Here is an 18049-nt window from a genome sequence, read left to right as displayed (position 1 = left end):
TTCTCACATCTTTCATATTTAATATGTCAAATATAAAAAATATTCTTAGTTATAATTAATAAAATAATTTTATCAAAAATAAAATTATAAAAGATTTTAATTTATATAAAAATAAAAAAATAGAATTATTTTCTCCTCCAAACAAGTTTAGAGAAGTCTTAGACGGTAGTTTTAGTTGTGACGTGTTTGGCAATTCCGAATTTGCGTTTCTGCGTGTCTATCCAGAAGGAGGAGGATGCAGGTTGTGCCATTGCCACTGCCGACTGCCACTCTCAGAACCTCTCAGCGACCATCCGGTGCTATTCATTTACCTTTCTACCCTTCTTCTCTCCCTACCAACACCACGCGCCTTCTCCTCCCTCCTCTCCATTCCGCCACTGCTACACCTACACCTACCCAAGAGCCTCTTCTTGACACCCCCACCAATGAATCCACCTTCATCGATATTGGATACATTTCAAGTGTTCATGGTCTTCATGGCGAGCTTCGTGTCAAACCCACCACCGATTTCCCTCAACTCCGCTTCTCCACTGTACCAAAATTCCTTCCTTTTATCATCATTATTTTATCATACGTTGTTTGTTTGTTTCTTTATTCATCTGTTCGTAGTATTGTGTAGCCCGGGAGAAGATGGTTGAGGCAGAAGGTTTTGAATGCCGAAACCCTTCGAGAGGTCGAGCTTGAGGAAGGTAGAGAGCACCCTGCACTCAAGAGTTGGATACTTAAATTCAAAGGGATTGACTCTGTCGACCAGGTATTTGATTTTTTTACTCGCAGGGAAAACTTTCACATGGCGTGTTTCATTATATCATATTCATATGCATGTTTTCTTGGTTCTGACTAATCAATATGTCACACAGGCTAAGATGCTTATTGGTGCTACGTTGCTTGTCACGAAAGAAGACAGGCCAGACTTAGAGGAGGGTGAATTTTACACTCATGATCTTGTTGGGATGAGAGTTTTTTTGAAGGTTAGTGATAATCATGAATTTTTTCTTGTTATTATTTATTTATTTTGCTAAAATATCAACTGTTTTAACAAAATTAAAGTACCCTTGTGCTATTAATCAGCTGCCTATTTATCGAATTTTAGAGGTCTATTATCACCTTGGTGATTCTAACTGATGAAATCGTAATAGAAATATTAACTTAAGGATGTTTCTGCTTTCATATTTTCGTCACCTAGTTGTTAGTTTTGGTTCCTTAATGCGATATGTTAAGGTGCTGACTGTATTTCTTTCTATCAGGAAAGTGGAGAACTTGTGGGAACTGTTATTAATGTTTTCAATAGTGGAGCCAATGACCTACTACAAGTGTCACTTGATTCGTCTTTTGACATACTTGATAAAAGTGGCAAGCCAAGGTCAGCGGAAACGGAAGCATCTGATCAGCTTGTTTTGGTGCCTTTTGTCGAAGCAATTGTTCCAGATGTTGATATGGAAAGAAGAGAAATGCATATTACGCCCCCCAAAGGACTCCTTGAATTAAACCTACGATATGATGAAAGGTCCAAAAAAGAAAGGCGCCAACTTGTGAGGCACACTTTCCTATGCTTTACTGCCAACTTGTTATTCTTGTTGTCTTGTCCTTTTTTTTGACAATTATGAAAGTTTTGTGGTTATTGATGATGCTGGATTACCTTTCTTAGTTTCTACCTGTTAATGTTCACTTTGAGATTCGGTTGGTTCATTGGTTATTTTGCTGTGATAGTAAAGCACAATAATCTATCTTTTAGTATAATTTGTCTTACCTTTTTACCACTTGTATGATAACCTGGCCAACAAACTCACATAATTTAACATGTAGTTCTTGGATTTTGATAATGTTCCATTCTGGATACCTCCCAATTGTTGTGCATGTAGCTTTTGGGTTTGAAATTGCATTTTATGTATTATTTTCAGTTTTGATCTAATTATTTGACTGGATGCTTTTACTATGTATAGCTGATGCAAGGATGTTATCTAGTATGGATAGTTCACTTTTTGCTATATTTTAGGAATGGAAGGAGAGGAAAAAGTTTTCAAAGCAGCTCATAGCAGTGAAAAAGAAACTTGTTGAAATGGAGCAACAGCATGTATTTCATGGACTTCGATATGGAGAGAAAGAACAGAGGAGATTGCTTAGTGAGCAGATTGTGGATGTCAACTCCAAATTGTTACAGGAGGCTTTACAAAGTCTTGAACAACCAATCAAGAGGTAAGTTAATTTAACAAGAGTTGTTTTGAATTATGACAAGTTCAATCCCATCCTCATAAATAGAAAAAACAGAAACTATGTATTAGCTAACATGACCTAACATTGTTTCTTACCTTTTATTATATAATTCACGATAGATGTGGTTGAAGGATTACAATTGTGATGTAACTTTTCATTCTTACTGATGAAAAATGACAGGATACAATAGTATGTCTTATTTAATTATCTTTTCTTTTTTCTTGAACTTTACCCATCATCATTATATTTTTCTATCACTTATTTGTCGCCACTTCCCTGTCCCTTATCCCTGCAAAAGGACATTTCGTTATATTTATGCTGTTTTGACTATTTTAAAGCAGATGGAACATGGCTGAGTTGGTCCGCTCCCTAGAAGCAAAGCTTATAAGTTCTCTGGAAATATCGGCAGAATCTTTCGTAGATAGAAGTAAGAAGTTGGTTGGAGATATGAGGATGCAGGAAAAGGGACTTAAGCTCATGAGCAAAGGCAAAATGGCTATTGTCCTGCTTTTGAGTGAAGAGAATCAGGATTGCATTAGGAACCCTGGCAATGTTGAAACTGAAGCAACTGAAAGTTCACCACTTACCTTGCTCCAAAAGTTACTCTGCAATCATGAAACTTTTGTAAGTTGTTGCAAACTTGTGTTTTATTTTCTTATTTTTGAGGTATTATAGAAATGAAGCTGATTTCTGAGGTATTATCCAACTAGGTGAATGTTTTTGGAGTGACTTTACTAAGATATACTACACAACTTCTCTTATCTAATACATTTCCATTATTTGCAGGTCGAAGATCGTGTATCTGTGCCTTTAATTTTGGTCTCTTCAGCAGAACAAATCCAGCCTTTAACAACATTGTTTACAAACAATAATCATTTTGGATTTGACTCTGAAAAGGTTCACACCATGCATGCAAAGGATCTCCTTTAGTTTTTTTGTATTATTATGTCACATATATCTTGAAGTGTGTCGCATTTATTAGTTCCCACTTCTTCTTTTAACATATACAATGAAATATTATTAAACTAGAATGGAAAATAGTAAGAGAGGATAAAGGTATCTCCAGAAATAATGATAGCAGTTTCAACTCAAAGTATCTAATTTATGATTGTTGTGTAGGTATGGTTTTTGGAAGAAGAGAAGCTACCGGTTATTAGCAGTTTGCCGGAAGGAGAGAACAAGTATAAGATCTTGATGAAATCGCCTTGGGAAATACTCCAAGCTCCTGCTGGATCTGGAGGATTTATTAGCTTGTTTTCAAAGCATAACATCATGGATAATCTTATCAACATGGGTGTTGAGTACATTGAGGTTAGGTTCTTTTCTCATTTCTACTTGCCGAGTAGTTTCGCCATTGAATTCTCTTAAGCTTCATTCCTATCGCTAACTGGTTTGATGAAGTTCAGATGCTCAATCATTGATAACCTTTGAATTTCTCTGGGTTTTCCTCTTTCAAATGACTGTCCTGGAGATTTCATACTTCTTGCTTCTGTCAGTTACATAATTATATCAAAATTAAACATTTTGCAATCAGTATTTGATAAAGCCTTAATTCCATATTTTGTGTGATTCATAAGCTTACATATTTGGAAACAATTGCTATGTTTCATTGTTAAAGTGGTATATGTTTTCCCTGATTCATGTCTCTTGAACGTTCTTGAAGGTATGCTGTCCAAGTGGAAGAATTGCTGGTGGCAACTCTCTACTACTTGGGTTGGTTAGATCAAGGGGAGCCAATATTGGGATACAAATTCCACATGCAAATGCAATAGCGGATTCGGATAAAAATGTTGACATGATATTCTCCATGGATTTTGTGAGTAAGTTATTGAAGGAGAGCAACATACTCCAGTTTGATGCAATAGAAAAGGCAAATTCCTATGTTGAGAAGGTTGACAAAGAGTGGGTTACTGTCACATCGTCCATTCCCAACTCATTTGAGCTATCGTGTAATATATATAGTTCCTTAAACGCGTGTCCTTTGGACAAGCTTTGTGTATTGCAGGTTAGAGAATAGGGTAGGTGAAAACATATTTGTTTTGCACGTATATAATGCATAACAGGAAAGGGTATTTGTGTAAAAGACGTCAAAACCGGTAGCTAATAGTGTTATGGCAAAATAAAGAGAATCGCCTGCTCTGTTGGAGGGGTAATGAAAATGTGTTCTGAAGTTGATTTCCGCTACCAGATCCAGACTCAAGGTTTTGGTGCTTCTTGGCCCGGACAGAAGCGGATAATTCTTACATGAACACATAAGTTCTAAGGCAAATCTAAACTAAATACTAGTAAAATTCTTTTTCTTTTCGTTGAGACATAATAAGTTCCTTTGATAGACTAAATGTTTGTTTGGGTGAGTTTTAAAAAAAATAATTTTATGGTTGAATATTTTTCATAAAAATATTTTTTATTTATCACTTATGTTTGAATATAATAATATAAAAATATTTTTTTGTTTATTTATTAAATAAAAAATATTTTTTTAAAAAAATATAAATTATAGTTTTTCAAAAAGAATATTTTTTTCTAGTATTTTTATTTCTATTATTAAAAATTTTTTAAATATGCTAAAAAAAATTTTTTTCAACAAAATTCTTTTTTTATTAATTTAATGATATCCAAACAAGTATTTAATTTAGGTGTTTAGGTGTCATTTAGTTGATAGAAAAATATTTTTTTAATGAGAAAATATCATAATTTGTATTTTTTTTTTAAAAATTAAAAAAAAATATTTTTCACATAATAAATAAATAAAAAATACTTTTGTATTGTTGATACTCAAATATAATTAATAAATCAAAAAAATTTTATATAAAATATTTAAATATAAATTTATTTTTATTTTTTAAAAAATTAAAAAAATAATTAAAAAATATTCTCTTAGAAATTTAGCCAAGTCTTAATAACATTATTATTAGCATACAGTTCTAGTGAAAGACATTGTGAGTAACGAAATTCGAAAGAGGGATTTTTGGTTGGATGAATGAATGGGCTGAAGCTCAAATAAACGGTGATGGCCCGACCCAATGTAGTTACGAAAACCCAGGAATTGTTGTTTGAGGGGAAAACGGTGGCGAGGAGAGGTTTGATAAGAAGAAATGGGATCCCAAACGGCTAAGATCTATCGCGATCTTGTGAGAGCTGTGAAGAAACATATTGTGAATGGGAATGCCAATGGGAAGGAACACACCAAGCCCCACTTTCTAGATTTCGTATCGTCTGAGTTCCATAAGAACCCTAATCTGCTTGATACTGCAGCTCTTGAGCAGAAATTAAAGCTTGCGCGCGATTACACTCTCATGCTTAACAGTGTCCACCATCACAAGGTATCCATCTATTTATATATACATAAATACATATATGTATTATCCCTTATTTCATTCATTTTTTTTTTTGTTTTCAGGAATTGTTGTTCTCGTACAATATAGCGGTGGATAGGTCAGATGAAGTGAGAAGAACTCTTGGAAAATCTGCTGCCAGCGTCGGTCTTCGCCTCCCTGAGGTTTATCAGTCTTGATCATCATTGCTACTCTTAGTTCAATTTTGCATCCATGGAATCAATCATAAATTAGGTCACCTGAACTCATTAGCAGATTTTATATGCTTGACACTATTCATCTATGTATTGGCTTTGGATATTGTTGCATTTTGGAATAATACATACTTATATGGAACGTTTGAACGATTGAATTGTTATCAAGTCAAATACAATGAATTAAGAAAATTGCTTTCTGTCTCAAGCCTTACGACATGTAGATCCGCTGAAACGTTGCGAGAACAATGTGATTTCATTTGACGATATGCGAGGCGAGTGTGAATAACATACCGCATACGGATTCTTTAGTTCTTTATTATTAATTAAATGATCAAAAAGTAAGGTACGATCGTGTAACTTTCTACTTGTTTCTAAGTAATTACTTTATCGTAGAACATTTTTCTTGAAAATGATTTTATCTTAGTATTTCACTTTCAGTCCGTGCAAAAGGTTTAGTTAAGATACATCAGATTTTAGAAGAAATCTTTTTATACCGATAACTTTTATTCTAAATGAATTGCTTTAATATATAAGAGAATTCAAGTGAAAAGAGCTATTGGGATTTGGGACCGTTGTACTGTGAATGAGAAGAGTCTACTAGTGGAAACGAATATCTCTTTCCCCAGCCAACAAACAAGCACTTAGCTGTTTATACAAGGCATATTATGGTTAAACAAATCTTAGAAAATGCATGGCAAGTAAGAATAACGCATATTTGGCATTGCCTTGAATGTGAAGTATGATGCATCATCATCTTTACAACCTTGAATGAAGAGCTTTTGAACTATCGGCAAGAAAAGAACCCCAACGTTCTTTTCATCCATTTCTCATTGGGAAGTCATTGCTATATATAAAACTATCACTTGCACAAGAAAGCACATGCATATCCTTGTTCTGGTATTAGAGACATTATTCATTCACTACATTTTACCTTCTTGAAGCCCCCTAGTGCTTTCCTTTATCCACCCTTATCCAACACCACATAGTGCAAGATGGCCAATGAGCAAATGAAGCCTATTGCCACCCTTCTTTTGTTGCTGAACTTCTGCATGTATGTCATAATTTTGGGCATTGGTGGATGGGCCATGAATAGAGCAATAGATCATGGTTTTATCATAGGTAAAAATAAAACAAAACTATAGTTATATTTTCAGGAATGATTCTTTCGTGTGAAAAGTTTACATAACCTTATCAATAGATATTTATTTAGGTCCCATCCTTGATTCCACCTTATTGATCATTCACCTTATTTTCTATGCAATAGCTAAGCTTTTCTGTGTGTTTCTTCAGCATGCTAATGTTGTAAAGAGATTGTTGCAGGTCCAGGATTGACACTACCAGCTCATTTTTCACCCATATACTTCCCTATGGGAAATGCTGCCACTGGCTTCTTTGTAACATTTGCTCTGCTTGCTGGAGTAGTTGGTGCTGCATCAACGATTTCAGGATTCAATCATATTCGTTCATGGACTTCTGAGAGCTTGCCGTCTGCAGCTTCAGTTGCTACCATTGCTTGGACCCTTACACTCTTGGCCATGGGGTAGTCCATCCTCTATGAACTCCCTGACTTCTTTTTTTTTTTTTTTTAATTCTTTTAGCAAATTATTTTGACTCTCTAGTTACTTGTGATTCTATTGCTCTAACTCTTGATTTATTTTCTGCAGCTTTGCATGCAAAGAGATTGAGCTTCAAATCAGAAATGCACGCTTGGTAAGACAGGGAAACTTCATATACAAAATATTCTATAAACTTTCTTATATTCTTGTATACTTTTAAGTGCTTTTCTTTTTCCTCTTTACATCAACTCTGAATCTGAAATATCAATTTTTTGCAGAGAACAATGGAGGCTTTTCTAATTATCCTGTCAGCCACACAACTTTTCTACATTGCTGCTATTCATGGTGCTGCTGCATACAGGAGATGAACATGAAACTTGACAAAAGTTCTTTTTGTTGAGCATGAGGGAATGAATTTGTGTGTGCGCGCACGTGCTTTTTTTTTTTGGTGTATTCTTTTCCTTCGTCTTTATTCTTTGGTTCATTTTATTTTATATTTCCTGTTTCTCTAATCAAGACTTCCAATTTGCAAGACATCAATTAAGAATTGGCAGATTGTGTTGGGATTTGAAATCAATGGTTGGATTTGTACAAACTATGAATTAAGAATAATAAATCATGTTCAAAGCATTGAAGGAGAACACTATCTTTTATACCCTTCTATTTTCCTTCCAACTTTCTTCAGTAACTCATTAGAGCAATTATGGGTTATTTAGCTGTAATAATTGATCGTGGAAAATCTCATAAACTGCTCTAAGGTGCCAAGAACATTAGAAAACTGACAAGTTAAATATAAATGCAAGAGTTAAATTGAATATCCTTCTAGATACTTTCTGAAAGGTCATGTTATCTTTATTGATTTAAAGAACACTGACAAGTTTCCTAACACGAACAGGATGGAATTATTCCGCATTCATTGCTAGTGAATGATTGTAAAAAAAATGCCAGAAGGCATAAAAGAATAAAAAAAAAAAAGAAAATCTTTATATGAACCACAAATACAGAAAACGAAAAACAAAATCTCATATGGAATATAGTTAGGCCTCAATGCTCAATATTATAGAATATAATTTAGAAAGGAATATCACAAAATTTTTGGACGAAGTCCTTTGAATTCTTCATATGTTAGATCCATCGGTTGAGATCCTCATGAACTCATCGATCCGAGGCTCGCAGAACCTCAAACAATCCACAGCAACTCCACCAGGAGGTCTTTTGAATCATCTGTATAGATGCTACAAGTGGCTGCATGTCAATTCAGCAAAGGAAAATTATATTTAAATGAACCATAATTTGATCATTTTCTGATGAGGCTTATATAGGTGAAAGAAGTGCAAATACCTGATTTTCAGAGCATGCTGGATTCTTGGAATCATCAGAATGTTCTTCATTATCATATTCATTTGTCTTAGGTTCCTCCAAACCTATATTTTCAGCCTCAGAACTCTCATTGGATTGCGAATCGCTCTCTATCACAATAGCACAAGCCTCCTCCTCATTTCCTCCTTTGACTTGATCATTGTTAACATTGCTAGATTCTTGTTTCATGGACTCAGCATCGGAGGCAGGTTGTCGAGCATTTTCATGATGTGTAGGTGAATCTCCATTTTGAATATCTTCGGATTTCAATTCACCATTCCCTAGAGGTGGAGAGTTGATCATGGCGTTATCCTGTGCCTTCTTCTTCTTGGCAGCAGCCCTTCTTTTCTTAGAAGCGGATGGCATGATTGTGATGGTGGGTTTTCCTGCTCTCTCTGTCTCTCTCTGTGGTGTTTGTGGGAACTCTAAAAGCCACAAACTTGGAACACAGAGACAGAGAGAGAGAGAGAGAGAGATAAGAGACTCAAATATACAACAATGAAGAAAACAATTTTTTACATAAACTTGAGTTTATATGAACACAAGAATGGGATCCGCCAATCAATATTTGATGTGTTATTGTACACTATCTAGCTGGAGCTTCCCTTGAATGAATTGAAATCTTTCCTAATAATAACAGAATATAATATAGGACAAGATTCAAACATAGTTACAAGGTTGTCCTCCAGTTTACCTTTGCTAATAATAAGTATAATGTGCTATTTTACCTTTTTTTTTTTAATTAGAATTTGAATAAATTACTAATTGCACTCATTTTCCAATTTTTTTAAAAGAGAAGATTTAATTCCATTGCAAACCTGCTGGTCCAGTCGTTGCTTCTGTTGGCTAGGATTGGAAGTAAGTCGGCTAGACCAACACAAAAATTAAGCTTGACTCACGGTCCGACTTATTAACAATCGAACTTATTTTTTAAATTTAAGTTCAACTCACTGAAAGCTCATGAGTTGGCTCAAATAATAGGAATATAATCTATAGTTCTATATCAATAAATTATAACTTATATATACTAAAAAATATTAAAAAGATCAATTTTATATGTTAAAAATCTAAATGAATAAACAACATCAATTAATTATATTTTCTATTAACTAGGAAATAGGAATTAGGATTGAAACTTGACTAGGATTGACGTTGAGAATGCACAATTTTTTTTTTACTAATGCACAAATCAAAATATATATGTAAAATTATATATTATTATTTTATATGTGTATATATAATATTAAAATTATAGATTAAATACATATAATATATGTATTAATAATTTTTTTTATATATATAATCGAGCTAGCTTACGAGCTAAAAAATTGAGTTTATCAAAACTCAAGCTCGACTCATTTAATTTATGAGCCCGATTTTAAGATTAAGCTCGGCTTACGAACTCACAAACTTAGCTTATCGAACTATTGATGAATCAAGTTTGAGCTAGCTTATAAGCTGGTTTGACTCACTTCGAGCTTTGATGTTGTTGGTCATGAAGTAAGCCATGGGTTTTTCTTTTCTTTTGGTAGACTAAGAATAAGGATATTTAAGTTCAAGTTATGGTTACTTATTAGATTATGACTTAATTATTATGTTAACTTCTATAATTTTATCAAATTTTTAATTAAGTTTTTTATTTTTTTTTTCAATTGAGTCCTATATCACTTTTAATTTTATAATTATATTATTTTCTTGTAAAAAATATTAAAATTAACCGAATATTTAAAAAAATGTGGATAAAAAATTAATTAAGATCTTAATTGTGAATACTTTTAATTTACAGAAAAATATTTATTTAACTCTAATATTTTTTATACTAAAAAAATTTAATTACAAAATTAAAAATAATACAAGAATCTAACTTAAAAAAATATAAAAACTAATAGAATAATTAAACCTTAAATTATTTCATCTATAAATTTTTAAATATTATTAGTCATTTTCATTCTTTTAAATTCTAGTTGCTTAATGAGTTAGCATTAGACTTGCTAGAAAGGTGGTGGAAAAAGGGTATACAATATTTAGAAACAAAGAAATATAATGTGGCGTTCATGAAAAATTGACTTAAAAGTAAAATGTCATGATGCTTACAAGATTCAGTTATCTAACCGTTATCCTCTTATTTTGTTACCAATATTGTTAGTTGCAATTTGCAAATCTTGAAATAGATGTATTTGCATCTTTTAGCGTTTATATAAAATAAAATACAAAGAATTACTAATATTAGTTCGGATGTATTTAACTATTACTAATGTTTGCATTTTCAATTTTTCTTACTCTATTATACTAATTTAATTTTTTTAAATGTATTAACATAGTCCCTAATTTTTTCATCGATTTAATCCTTAAAAAAACCATATATAATTTCCCTTATTTGATGTCACATATATTCTTAATAAGCTAAATATATTAATTTTTAATCAATCCAAAAAGTAAAAACGATAGTTATTTTAAAATAGAAGAAGTAATAAAAATTTATTTGGAAATCAAATTATATTTTAAAGAACATATTCTTTATTCTAATTTAATTTCATAAAAATAATAACTGAAATATTGATATTATTATATTAAAAATAAAATTTACTTTTGAGACAGGTTTGATTGAAAAAGAGGAACCCAAAGAGGATAGTAGATAGCAATGCTACAGTCAAAATCAAATACTAAATCCCTCCAATCAACATTACATGATTACAATATTTTAATTTATTTAATTAAAATCGCTTGTGAAAAGAAACAACATTTGAGCTTCTCTTACATTAGATCTCATCTTATTCATACTTTGATTGTTGTTATTGGCGACTCTCTTTCTTCTTCTGCCATGGACGCTCTGAGGAAACAGGCCACCAAGTTTAGGGACCAAGTTGCCAAACAACAGCAGGTACCGTTCTTCCCTTACCCACCCATTTCCCAAGATTGTATCTTTCTGTGTTCTTGTGCAATTATCCTTCATTTTCTTCTCAAATCTTCATCTGGGTATGCCCAAGATTTCACAAAGTCATGATTATTGAGCGGTGAAGTTAAATTTTAATGGTATTTTTTCTCCAGTTTCACGGTTTAATAAAGCAGTTCAGCAGCAGCGGATATGAGAGCTCAGATGTTGTTGTCATTGATGAGGTTGAAATGCAGAGACATCAACAACTTGAAAAGCTCTATAGGGCCACTCGTTCTGGCAAGGTATACAATAAAGATCACCTTTTTCTCAATTCTTTGGGTTAACCATTGCTAGTTCTGATATGTTTGAGCAGCATGGGCTTTCCCACTTTATAAGCTTAATCTAGTTGTGTGGATATGTATTTTAGGGAATGTGTAAGAAAAAAAAGGAAGGATGTTATTGTCAATGATTTGCCTCCATTTTCTCTTTTTCTTCTTTGAATTGATGTGTGTGGAACTATCTTCTCACTCAGGACTTCCAGAAGGAAATTGTTAAAGCGGCAGAAACATTTACAGCCATAGGTTTTAAGCATATTGAAGCAGGTGAGAAATTAGTTTTTGTTTCTCTTTTTTCCCTGAAAATTTTACTTTAGTCTCACGAGACATTATAATTTACAAGGTGTTTTGGAATAATGCTTATCAACAATATCTGTGGTAGACAGGAACAAAACTTTCTGAGGATTGCTGTAAATATGGAGCAGAGAACAACAACACTGACAACATATTGGCTAAGGCAGCATCAGTATATGGTGATGCTCGCAAACATGTAGAAAAGGAGCAAGATGAATTGAATCGGCTTTTATCTTCCCAGGTTGGCTTTTGATACCTTGTGCAGTTGTACAAGATGAAATTGAACCCCTAACCTAACATTAAGTCTCAAATAGATCATGCTAGCCAGTTTTGAGCATAGAATTTCCATTTTTTTCCCTAAATAAGTCAAATATGAGTAAATTTCATTGATCTCTCCCTTTCAAAGCACATAGGGTAGCCCACTATTTTTTACTTTTCATCAAATACATATGCCACTCCTTTTGCCCTTCCCACATGTGTATGTTTTGATACTATATCAAGATCTCTATGGAAAATTGCATACTTTGGAATTTGTGAGGGAGATCTATGTAATTTATTATTTACACTCTTTTTAAATGTATGAGGAGAGTATTGTGAATATGGTGATTTCAATTTCCAGGTTTTGGATCCTTTGAGATCAATGGTCAATGGTGCACCTTTGGAGGATGCTCGCCATCTTGCTCAACGGTATAGTAAGATGAGGCAAGAAGCAGAGACCATGGTAAGCCAAAATCTGGAATAGATTAGCAATCCCTACACCAGGTCAAATACTAGTACGAGTATATAGTTTATCATTGTTCTGCTATATCATTCACTTCATTATTTGGTGTTCCTATGGATTTCTTCTTAATTTGTGTGTTAAATTTGGTTAGAGGGAGGAAATTTCTAGAAGACAAGCACGGATTAGGGAATCTCCTACTGCTGAACAAGTTGCAAAACTCCATGCTACTGAAGCAAAGATGCAAGAGCTGAAAGCAAACATGGCAATTCTGGGTAAAGAAGCTGCAGCTGCACTGGCAGCTGTTGAGGCACAGCAGCAGAGACTGACATTTCAAAGGCTCGTTGCTATGGTATGATAAGACGTGACTGTTATTATACCAATCGATGCCGAGGTGGGAAATATTTTGGCCTTTTATATCAAAGATTTTGTTTATGATTTTATAGGTTGAAGGAGAAAAGACCTTTCATTTAAGAGTTGGTGCTATTCTAAGTGAAATTGAAGCTGAGGTGCGAACTGGCTGTGCAGAAGTTTTAAGTTTTCATAATTAATTTTCATATATTCCTATTTCTTATTGGCTCTACGACTTGTTGTCATTCTCTTAGTAGCAATGAATTTTCATAACTTAGAATTTTTTCTCAGATGGTCTCAGAGAGACAGAAGAAAGAATCTGCCCCTCCAGTGGTTATACCCGAGAATGGCACAGAGAAAACAATGTACTTCTTGGCTGAAGTATGCTAATTATTCCTATCATTTCTCTCTATTTCATTTCCTTGTTTCTAATTGCTTAACATATTGAAAACTGATTAATTACTTCAGTCATGGAAATCAAACATTACCATGAAAATCTGGCTTACTTATTATTACATTACTGAAATATTGAGCATTAATGAAAATTTGTGGCATGTAATATCACAAAACAATGAGTAAATCCCCATTGTGGTTCTTGAATTTTTATTTTATTTTAATTTTGTTTTTGAAGTATCAATTTGATTCTTGAGGATTAATTTGATGTCACTAACATTTAATAATCTTGAAGGCAATGCATTCTTTTAGTGCTGAATCAGAAAAGGAGTTGAGCTTTTCAAAGGGTGATTTCATTGTTGTGCGAAAGGTTTGTTTTCTCAGTTAAAGTCATTGTACTGTTATACTTTGTTTTCTATATGAATATCCTCAAACATGCCAGGTGGCAAGCTACTAAACTAGTTTGGTATTCTCTCAGTGACTACTTACATTTAGCTGAAATAGGTTCCTTTCATATTGGCTACTCTCATGTCTGTGAGATTCTAGTTCCAGAGCTGCTGAAATACTTACATTAGATGGGGAAGTTTGTTACTTTGATACCTTCACAAGTTATCCATTTCTTAAGGGATCTCAAGGGCAAAAAGGGTCAAACAAAAGCAGAATAAAGATATATTTTTTATTTTCCGATAAACTACTCTGCATAGTGAAATATAAGTTATCCAATTCTCATTTTGTGAGATTAAATCTCTACTATTGTCGACAATTGCTTCCTACTACTTTCATAATGAAATTTGTTTCAGTAAGTGAATTTAAATCTCTCACTTTTTCTGGTTCTCATTGTTCACCAAAGTTTTATATGTTTATCATCAGGTAATCCCATCCGGGTGGTCAGAAGGAGAATGCAACGGCAGAGCAGGGTGGTTTCCGTCTGCATACGTCGAGAAACGACAAAGAATACCCTCCACAAACTTGGCTGGTGAAGTTTACTAGTTTCTCCTTCTTGTGCCAAGCCATTCTTTGCTTTGTTTCCAATATATAGTTCAGCACCCAATTGTCCAAAGAAGACAAAGCAAAATTGGATGCAGGTTGAGGTTCCTGTTCCTACTGCCTAAATGTGAAGTGATTGATTCTAAGTGTTAATTTTTAGTTATTACAACAGAAAAGGGTAATTTATATGTAACCTATCCTCTTTCAAAGTTGGACAAAGCGGTGGTGCTTAAAGTTGATTCATTTTTCTTTTCTGGTGGGGTGACAGACACTACTTTACCTTTTCTTTTTTTACCTTTTGTAATTGATTTGGGTAACATATGTGTCTTTATTGATAATCATGTCTGGATCTTGCTTAATGATATTGGTAGAACAAGGATCATAGGATTGCTGGATTGTGTTTCTAATGATAAGGTAAGCCTAAGAGCATATTTAGATAGGGATGTCTGATTTTGGTATTAACAAAATTTGGTTTTAATCAGCAAAGAGAGAATTGGCCGAAAGTGGCACACAGTTTCTTTGGGGCCAACATGATCCTAGGTTCAATCAACCAAGACCCTTCTATGCTTTCTCTTGGCAAAATTTTTGTCTTACTTAGATTCCATGATTCCATCACCCTAATTTACATAAAAATTGTATTTGTATTCAAATATTACTTAAGAATATATTTCGACAGAAAAAGAATATACTAAAATCTGAAAATGGGTATAAATGTAAATGAAAAATAATAGATGTGAGCTTGAGAATAATAATAATAACTGAAAAACCATTCCGTGTATAGTGTAATTTAAGAAAACTTGCAAAAGAGGTGAATCTTTTATTAAGGATTTTCTTAACCACAATTAATGTGTGGTTTTATTTGAAATTTAAATACTCAATTGGAAATAAGATTATTTTTAAAAATCATGTTTATACATATCTCTCATTTTTAAACTTGAAAGATGAAACCCTTAATTCGAAGTGTTATTCAATATGATAAAGCATATTTTATAATATGTAATATCTTGAATAATAACTTAAAATTTCTAGTGTATAAAGCTAATGAATTTTAAGAAAGCAATAAACATATAAATTAGAAAATTTAATGTAAAAATAATGAATTTTATGTAAGATTAATTATATAAATATTATATTGTTAAAAAAATAGTTTGATGGTTACATATGAAATTCATTAAAAAGAATTAGATATTGTTAGTTAATTATAAAAGAATTTAATTTCTTATTTTATATAGTATACATAGATTTTGTGATTGATAGAGGTGACTGGCGACATTACTAAAATGTGAAATATGTTTGGGACAATGAACTCAGCAGCAAGATGCACGAGTCATCATAGTACAGTGCCCATGGAACTGGAATTATGTAACCGTTATAGATATCACAACACACAACAACAACAACAACGAAAGGTGGTGTCTCATGACTCATGTCATCCATGCTATCTCTGCCTTTTCATTTCAAAACCAAACCAAACACATTGCCTCGATTTCCTCAAAAAAAAAAAAAGAGAAAGGAACAACCCTCTCTCTCTCTCTCTCTCTCTCTCTCTGCTGTGTTGTGTTTTCACTGTTTCTCTCTCTTTCTCTTTCTCTTTCTCTTTCTCTCCCTGGCTGGCTATATAATAAGTGTCAGGTTCCATTCTTCACTTGTTTGTGGTCTCAGCTAAGCTAAGCTTTCCTTTCTTTGCGCCAATTTCACTATTTTCATATTAAATGCGCTCTCAAGAACCACAACCTCACTGCTGTTTCTATTCCTATGGCATTTTCCATTTCTCTCTCACCCATCTCCTCTTCATATGGTTTCTCCTACAAAGGTACCATTTTTTTAACACCCATCTTCCTTTCTTCTCTTTTTCCCCCTTTTCAGTTCCTTGTTGCTTTTGGGGTGCTTGGAGATTTCTTCTCAAGAGGTTTTGATGGTCAAGCTAGAAACTTTTTTCTTTCCTTTTCAAATGCTGTAACAAAAAAGCTGCTTTTTTTTTTTTTTTATGTTTATGACCAGCATTGTTTCTGTGGTTCGAAGAATCTCATGAGATTAGTAGTTTAGTTCTACTTATTTAGTCATTAATTCTTGTAGCTAACGCATGCATTTTTGTGTCTATGGAGTTATTCTACTTTATTGCTGGGGTCGTTCTCTGAGTAGTAGTAATAAATGAATGGAAATCACTTTCACTTTTTAGGGTGTGAGATGCAGCAACTTTAAGTCTATTAACATATATGAAGCTTAAAGACAAATAGACAATTCAGCATTTTGAAATTTCTCATAATGGATGATGGAAACTGGTGAGAAGAATATTAATTAATTGATTCAGTGTTTCACTGTTATGCCTTTTGGGGTTAATATGTATAGTGTTTTCATTCATGATGTTCCCTCTAGAAGAGTTCATGAATTTGGCAACTGCTATATTTTGCCCATACTTCCATAAAGATTTTGCTTACACATTGTTCTCCTTTAAAATAAATACTAAAGATTTTGCTTATACTAGTACTTTCAGTTGTTGGGAAATTAGTAGTGCAATTAAACTAGGGAGCAACTGAATAAGAATGTTACTGGTCTCAAAATTGTAGCAGATACAGCACTAAAACTTCATAAAATTAAATTGCAAACACACATGTAATTGTTGAATCAGTGAAGCTTCCTTGTATGAACATTTGACTTAACAACTTCTAATGCATTTTCAGGTTTGGAAAGATTAATGGCGGCATTGCTTGAAGGGATTGGAATCATGGGTTAAGCCCTTGAGTATGAAATAGGGAATGAAGCCATTGGTCCTGTTAGTTTAATTAATTAATTAATTAAGATGTATTATATATTGAGTTCTCAATTTATATATATATATTATTATTTGATGTAGCAGGGAATTATCATTTGTTCTACATCAATTTGCTATAAATAGTGAACTCTCTTAACTTTTTCAGCATATTTCCATCATTACAAAGCTAGCACACTAAGCTAGGTGTATGCAAATGCTAGTTACTAGCACCAAAGTCTCCATTAAAAAATAAATAAAAATCAAATCAAATTAAATCTCTTGTAATCTTCTGTCATTTGCATTGAGATCTTGAGTTTGCCAACTTGTAATGAGCTCTGAATGGAGCAAAAGACCAATTGGTTTTCACAAGGCCTCCTCTCTTGTAAATGAACACCATGGACTCTTGTGCACAACATAGACTCTAGTATAGCCTCATTGCCGGGTTGCTTGGAAATCAAACTCCCCTTGCTTCTAGTTGTTGAACACTCTATTAGGGATGTTATCCACCAACAAACGACTAAATTCCCATTTTGATCCCTGAAATTTATGCGACTCAATTTGGTCCCCGAAATTTAAAATTATCTATATTAGTCTTCCAAATTCAAGTTCGGGCACCAATATGATCCCTCGACTCTTTCCGGCGATGATTAGGCAAACAAAGTGCTGAGATGGCCCCTTTCTTG

At 33.1% G+C, this 18049-nt stretch overlaps 5 protein-coding genes and 1 long non-coding RNA gene across 8 annotated transcripts; 5 read left to right on the top strand and 1 right to left on the bottom strand.

Moving 5' to 3' along the window:
- Positions 1-139: 139 nt before the first annotated feature.
- On the top strand, positions 140-4373 carry LOC107632144 (16S rRNA processing protein RimM family). 2 transcript variants are annotated; one of them, XM_016335810.3, is made up of 9 exons: positions 140-532; positions 620-754; positions 861-971; positions 1248-1532; positions 1997-2196; positions 2556-2838; positions 3001-3111; positions 3334-3525; positions 3878-4373. In XM_016335810.3, the coding sequence occupies exons 1-9, from the start codon at positions 236-238 to the stop codon at positions 4229-4231; spliced, it is 1968 nt and encodes a 655-aa protein (XP_016191296.1). In that variant the 5' UTR covers positions 140-235; the 3' UTR covers positions 4232-4373. The 2 variants fall into 2 exon arrangements, with proteins under 2 accessions (XP_016191296.1, XP_016191295.1); XM_016335809.3 differs by having other exon boundaries at positions 155-532; positions 2553-2838.
- A 791-nt stretch (positions 4374-5164) lies between these two features.
- On the top strand, positions 5165-7200 carry LOC107632146 (complex 1 protein, LYR family protein). Of its 2 annotated transcripts, XR_015883414.1 has the most exons (3): positions 5165-5537; positions 5615-5783; positions 7067-7200. XR_015883414.1 is itself a non-coding variant. In XM_016335812.3 (2 exons), exons 1-2 carry the CDS (start codon positions 5310-5312, stop codon positions 5726-5728), a joined length of 342 nt encoding a protein of 113 aa, XP_016191298.1. In that variant the 5' UTR covers positions 5167-5309; the 3' UTR covers positions 5729-5911. The 2 variants fall into 2 exon arrangements, 1 of the variants encoding a protein (XP_016191298.1); XM_016335812.3 differs by lacking the exon at positions 7067-7200 and having other exon boundaries at positions 5167-5537; positions 5615-5911.
- On the top strand, positions 6064-7943 carry LOC107632145 (membrane protein PM19L). Its single transcript, XM_016335811.3, has 4 exons — positions 6064-6865; positions 7067-7286; positions 7411-7456; positions 7581-7943. The coding sequence occupies exons 1-4, from the start codon at positions 6739-6741 to the stop codon at positions 7668-7670; spliced, it is 483 nt and encodes a 160-aa protein (XP_016191297.1). The 5' UTR covers positions 6064-6738; the 3' UTR covers positions 7671-7943.
- A 189-nt stretch (positions 7944-8132) lies between these two features.
- LOC107634825 (uncharacterized) lies at positions 8133-9261 on the bottom strand. Its single transcript, XM_016338238.3, has 2 exons — positions 8644-9261; positions 8133-8547 (listed from the first exon to the last, which is right to left on the bottom strand). The coding sequence occupies exons 1-2, from the start codon at positions 9025-9027 to the stop codon at positions 8458-8460; spliced, it is 474 nt and encodes a 157-aa protein (XP_016193724.1). The 5' UTR covers positions 9028-9261; the 3' UTR covers positions 8133-8457.
- Positions 9262-11282: 2021 nt separating this feature from the next.
- LOC107632147 (SH3 domain-containing protein) lies at positions 11283-14952 on the top strand. The gene is made up of 10 exons (XM_016335813.3): positions 11283-11542; positions 11710-11838; positions 12069-12138; positions 12258-12406; positions 12785-12886; positions 13038-13235; positions 13330-13392; positions 13526-13615; positions 13923-13997; positions 14498-14952. Exons 1-10 carry the CDS (start codon positions 11303-11305, stop codon positions 14615-14617), a joined length of 1236 nt encoding a protein of 411 aa, XP_016191299.2. The 5' UTR covers positions 11283-11302; the 3' UTR covers positions 14618-14952.
- Positions 14953-15945: 993 nt separating this feature from the next.
- LOC110270490 (uncharacterized) lies at positions 15946-17534 on the top strand. Its single transcript, XR_002360118.2, has 2 exons — positions 15946-16427; positions 17296-17534. It is a non-coding gene; the product is annotated as an uncharacterized LOC110270490 (long non-coding RNA).
- Positions 17535-18049: the final 515 nt, after the last annotated feature.

The sequence above is a fragment of the Arachis ipaensis genome, chromosome B10 (genome assembly GCF_059453495.1).
Source record: "Arachis ipaensis isolate K30076 ecotype BB chromosome B10, ASM5945349v1, whole genome shotgun sequence".
In the NCBI taxonomy this organism is placed as follows: domain Eukaryota; kingdom Viridiplantae; phylum Streptophyta; class Magnoliopsida; order Fabales; family Fabaceae; genus Arachis; species Arachis ipaensis.
The sequence above is the reverse complement of the archived record's forward strand: the minus strand, read 5'-3'. Positions and strand labels throughout refer to the sequence as shown.

Bases quoted from the DNA above. Each gene is read 5' to 3' on its own strand.
- LOC107632144 (XM_016335809.3), top strand. From the start codon at position 236: ATGCAGGTTGTGCCATTGCCACTGCCGACTGCCACTCTCAGAACCTCT. The intron at 972-1,247 runs GTTAGTGATAAT...TCTTTCTATCAG, and splicing joins GGATGAGAGTTTTTTTGAAG to GAAAGTGGAGAACTTGTGGG. The intron at 1,533-1,996 runs GTGAGGCACACT...GCTATATTTTAG, and splicing joins AAAAAGAAAGGCGCCAACTT to GAATGGAAGGAGAGGAAAAA.
- LOC107632146 (XM_016335812.3), top strand. From the start codon at position 5,310: ATGGGATCCCAAACGGCTAAGATCTATCGCGATCTTGTGAGAGCTGTG. The intron at 5,538-5,614 runs GTATCCATCTAT...TTTTGTTTTCAG, and splicing joins ACAGTGTCCACCATCACAAG to GAATTGTTGTTCTCGTACAA.
- LOC107632145 (XM_016335811.3), top strand. From the start codon at position 6,739: ATGGCCAATGAGCAAATGAAGCCTATTGCCACCCTTCTTTTGTTGCTG. The intron at 6,866-7,066 runs GTAAAAATAAAA...AGATTGTTGCAG, and splicing joins AGATCATGGTTTTATCATAG to GTCCAGGATTGACACTACCA. The intron at 7,457-7,580 runs GTAAGACAGGGA...AATTTTTTGCAG, and splicing joins AAATCAGAAATGCACGCTTG to AGAACAATGGAGGCTTTTCT.
- LOC107634825 (XM_016338238.3), bottom strand. From the start codon at position 9,027: ATGCCATCCGCTTCTAAGAAAAGAAGGGCTGCTGCCAAGAAGAAGAAG. The intron at 8,548-8,643 runs GTATTTGCACTT...ATTGACATGCAG, and splicing joins CAGCATGCTCTGAAAATCAG to CCACTTGTAGCATCTATACA.
- LOC107632147 (XM_016335813.3), top strand. From the start codon at position 11,303: ATGCTACAGTCAAAATCAAATACTAAATCCCTCCAATCAACATTACAT. The intron at 12,887-13,037 runs GTAAGCCAAAAT...AAATTTGGTTAG, and splicing joins GGCAAGAAGCAGAGACCATG to AGGGAGGAAATTTCTAGAAG. The intron at 13,616-13,922 runs GTATGCTAATTA...ATAATCTTGAAG, and splicing joins CAATGTACTTCTTGGCTGAA to GCAATGCATTCTTTTAGTGC.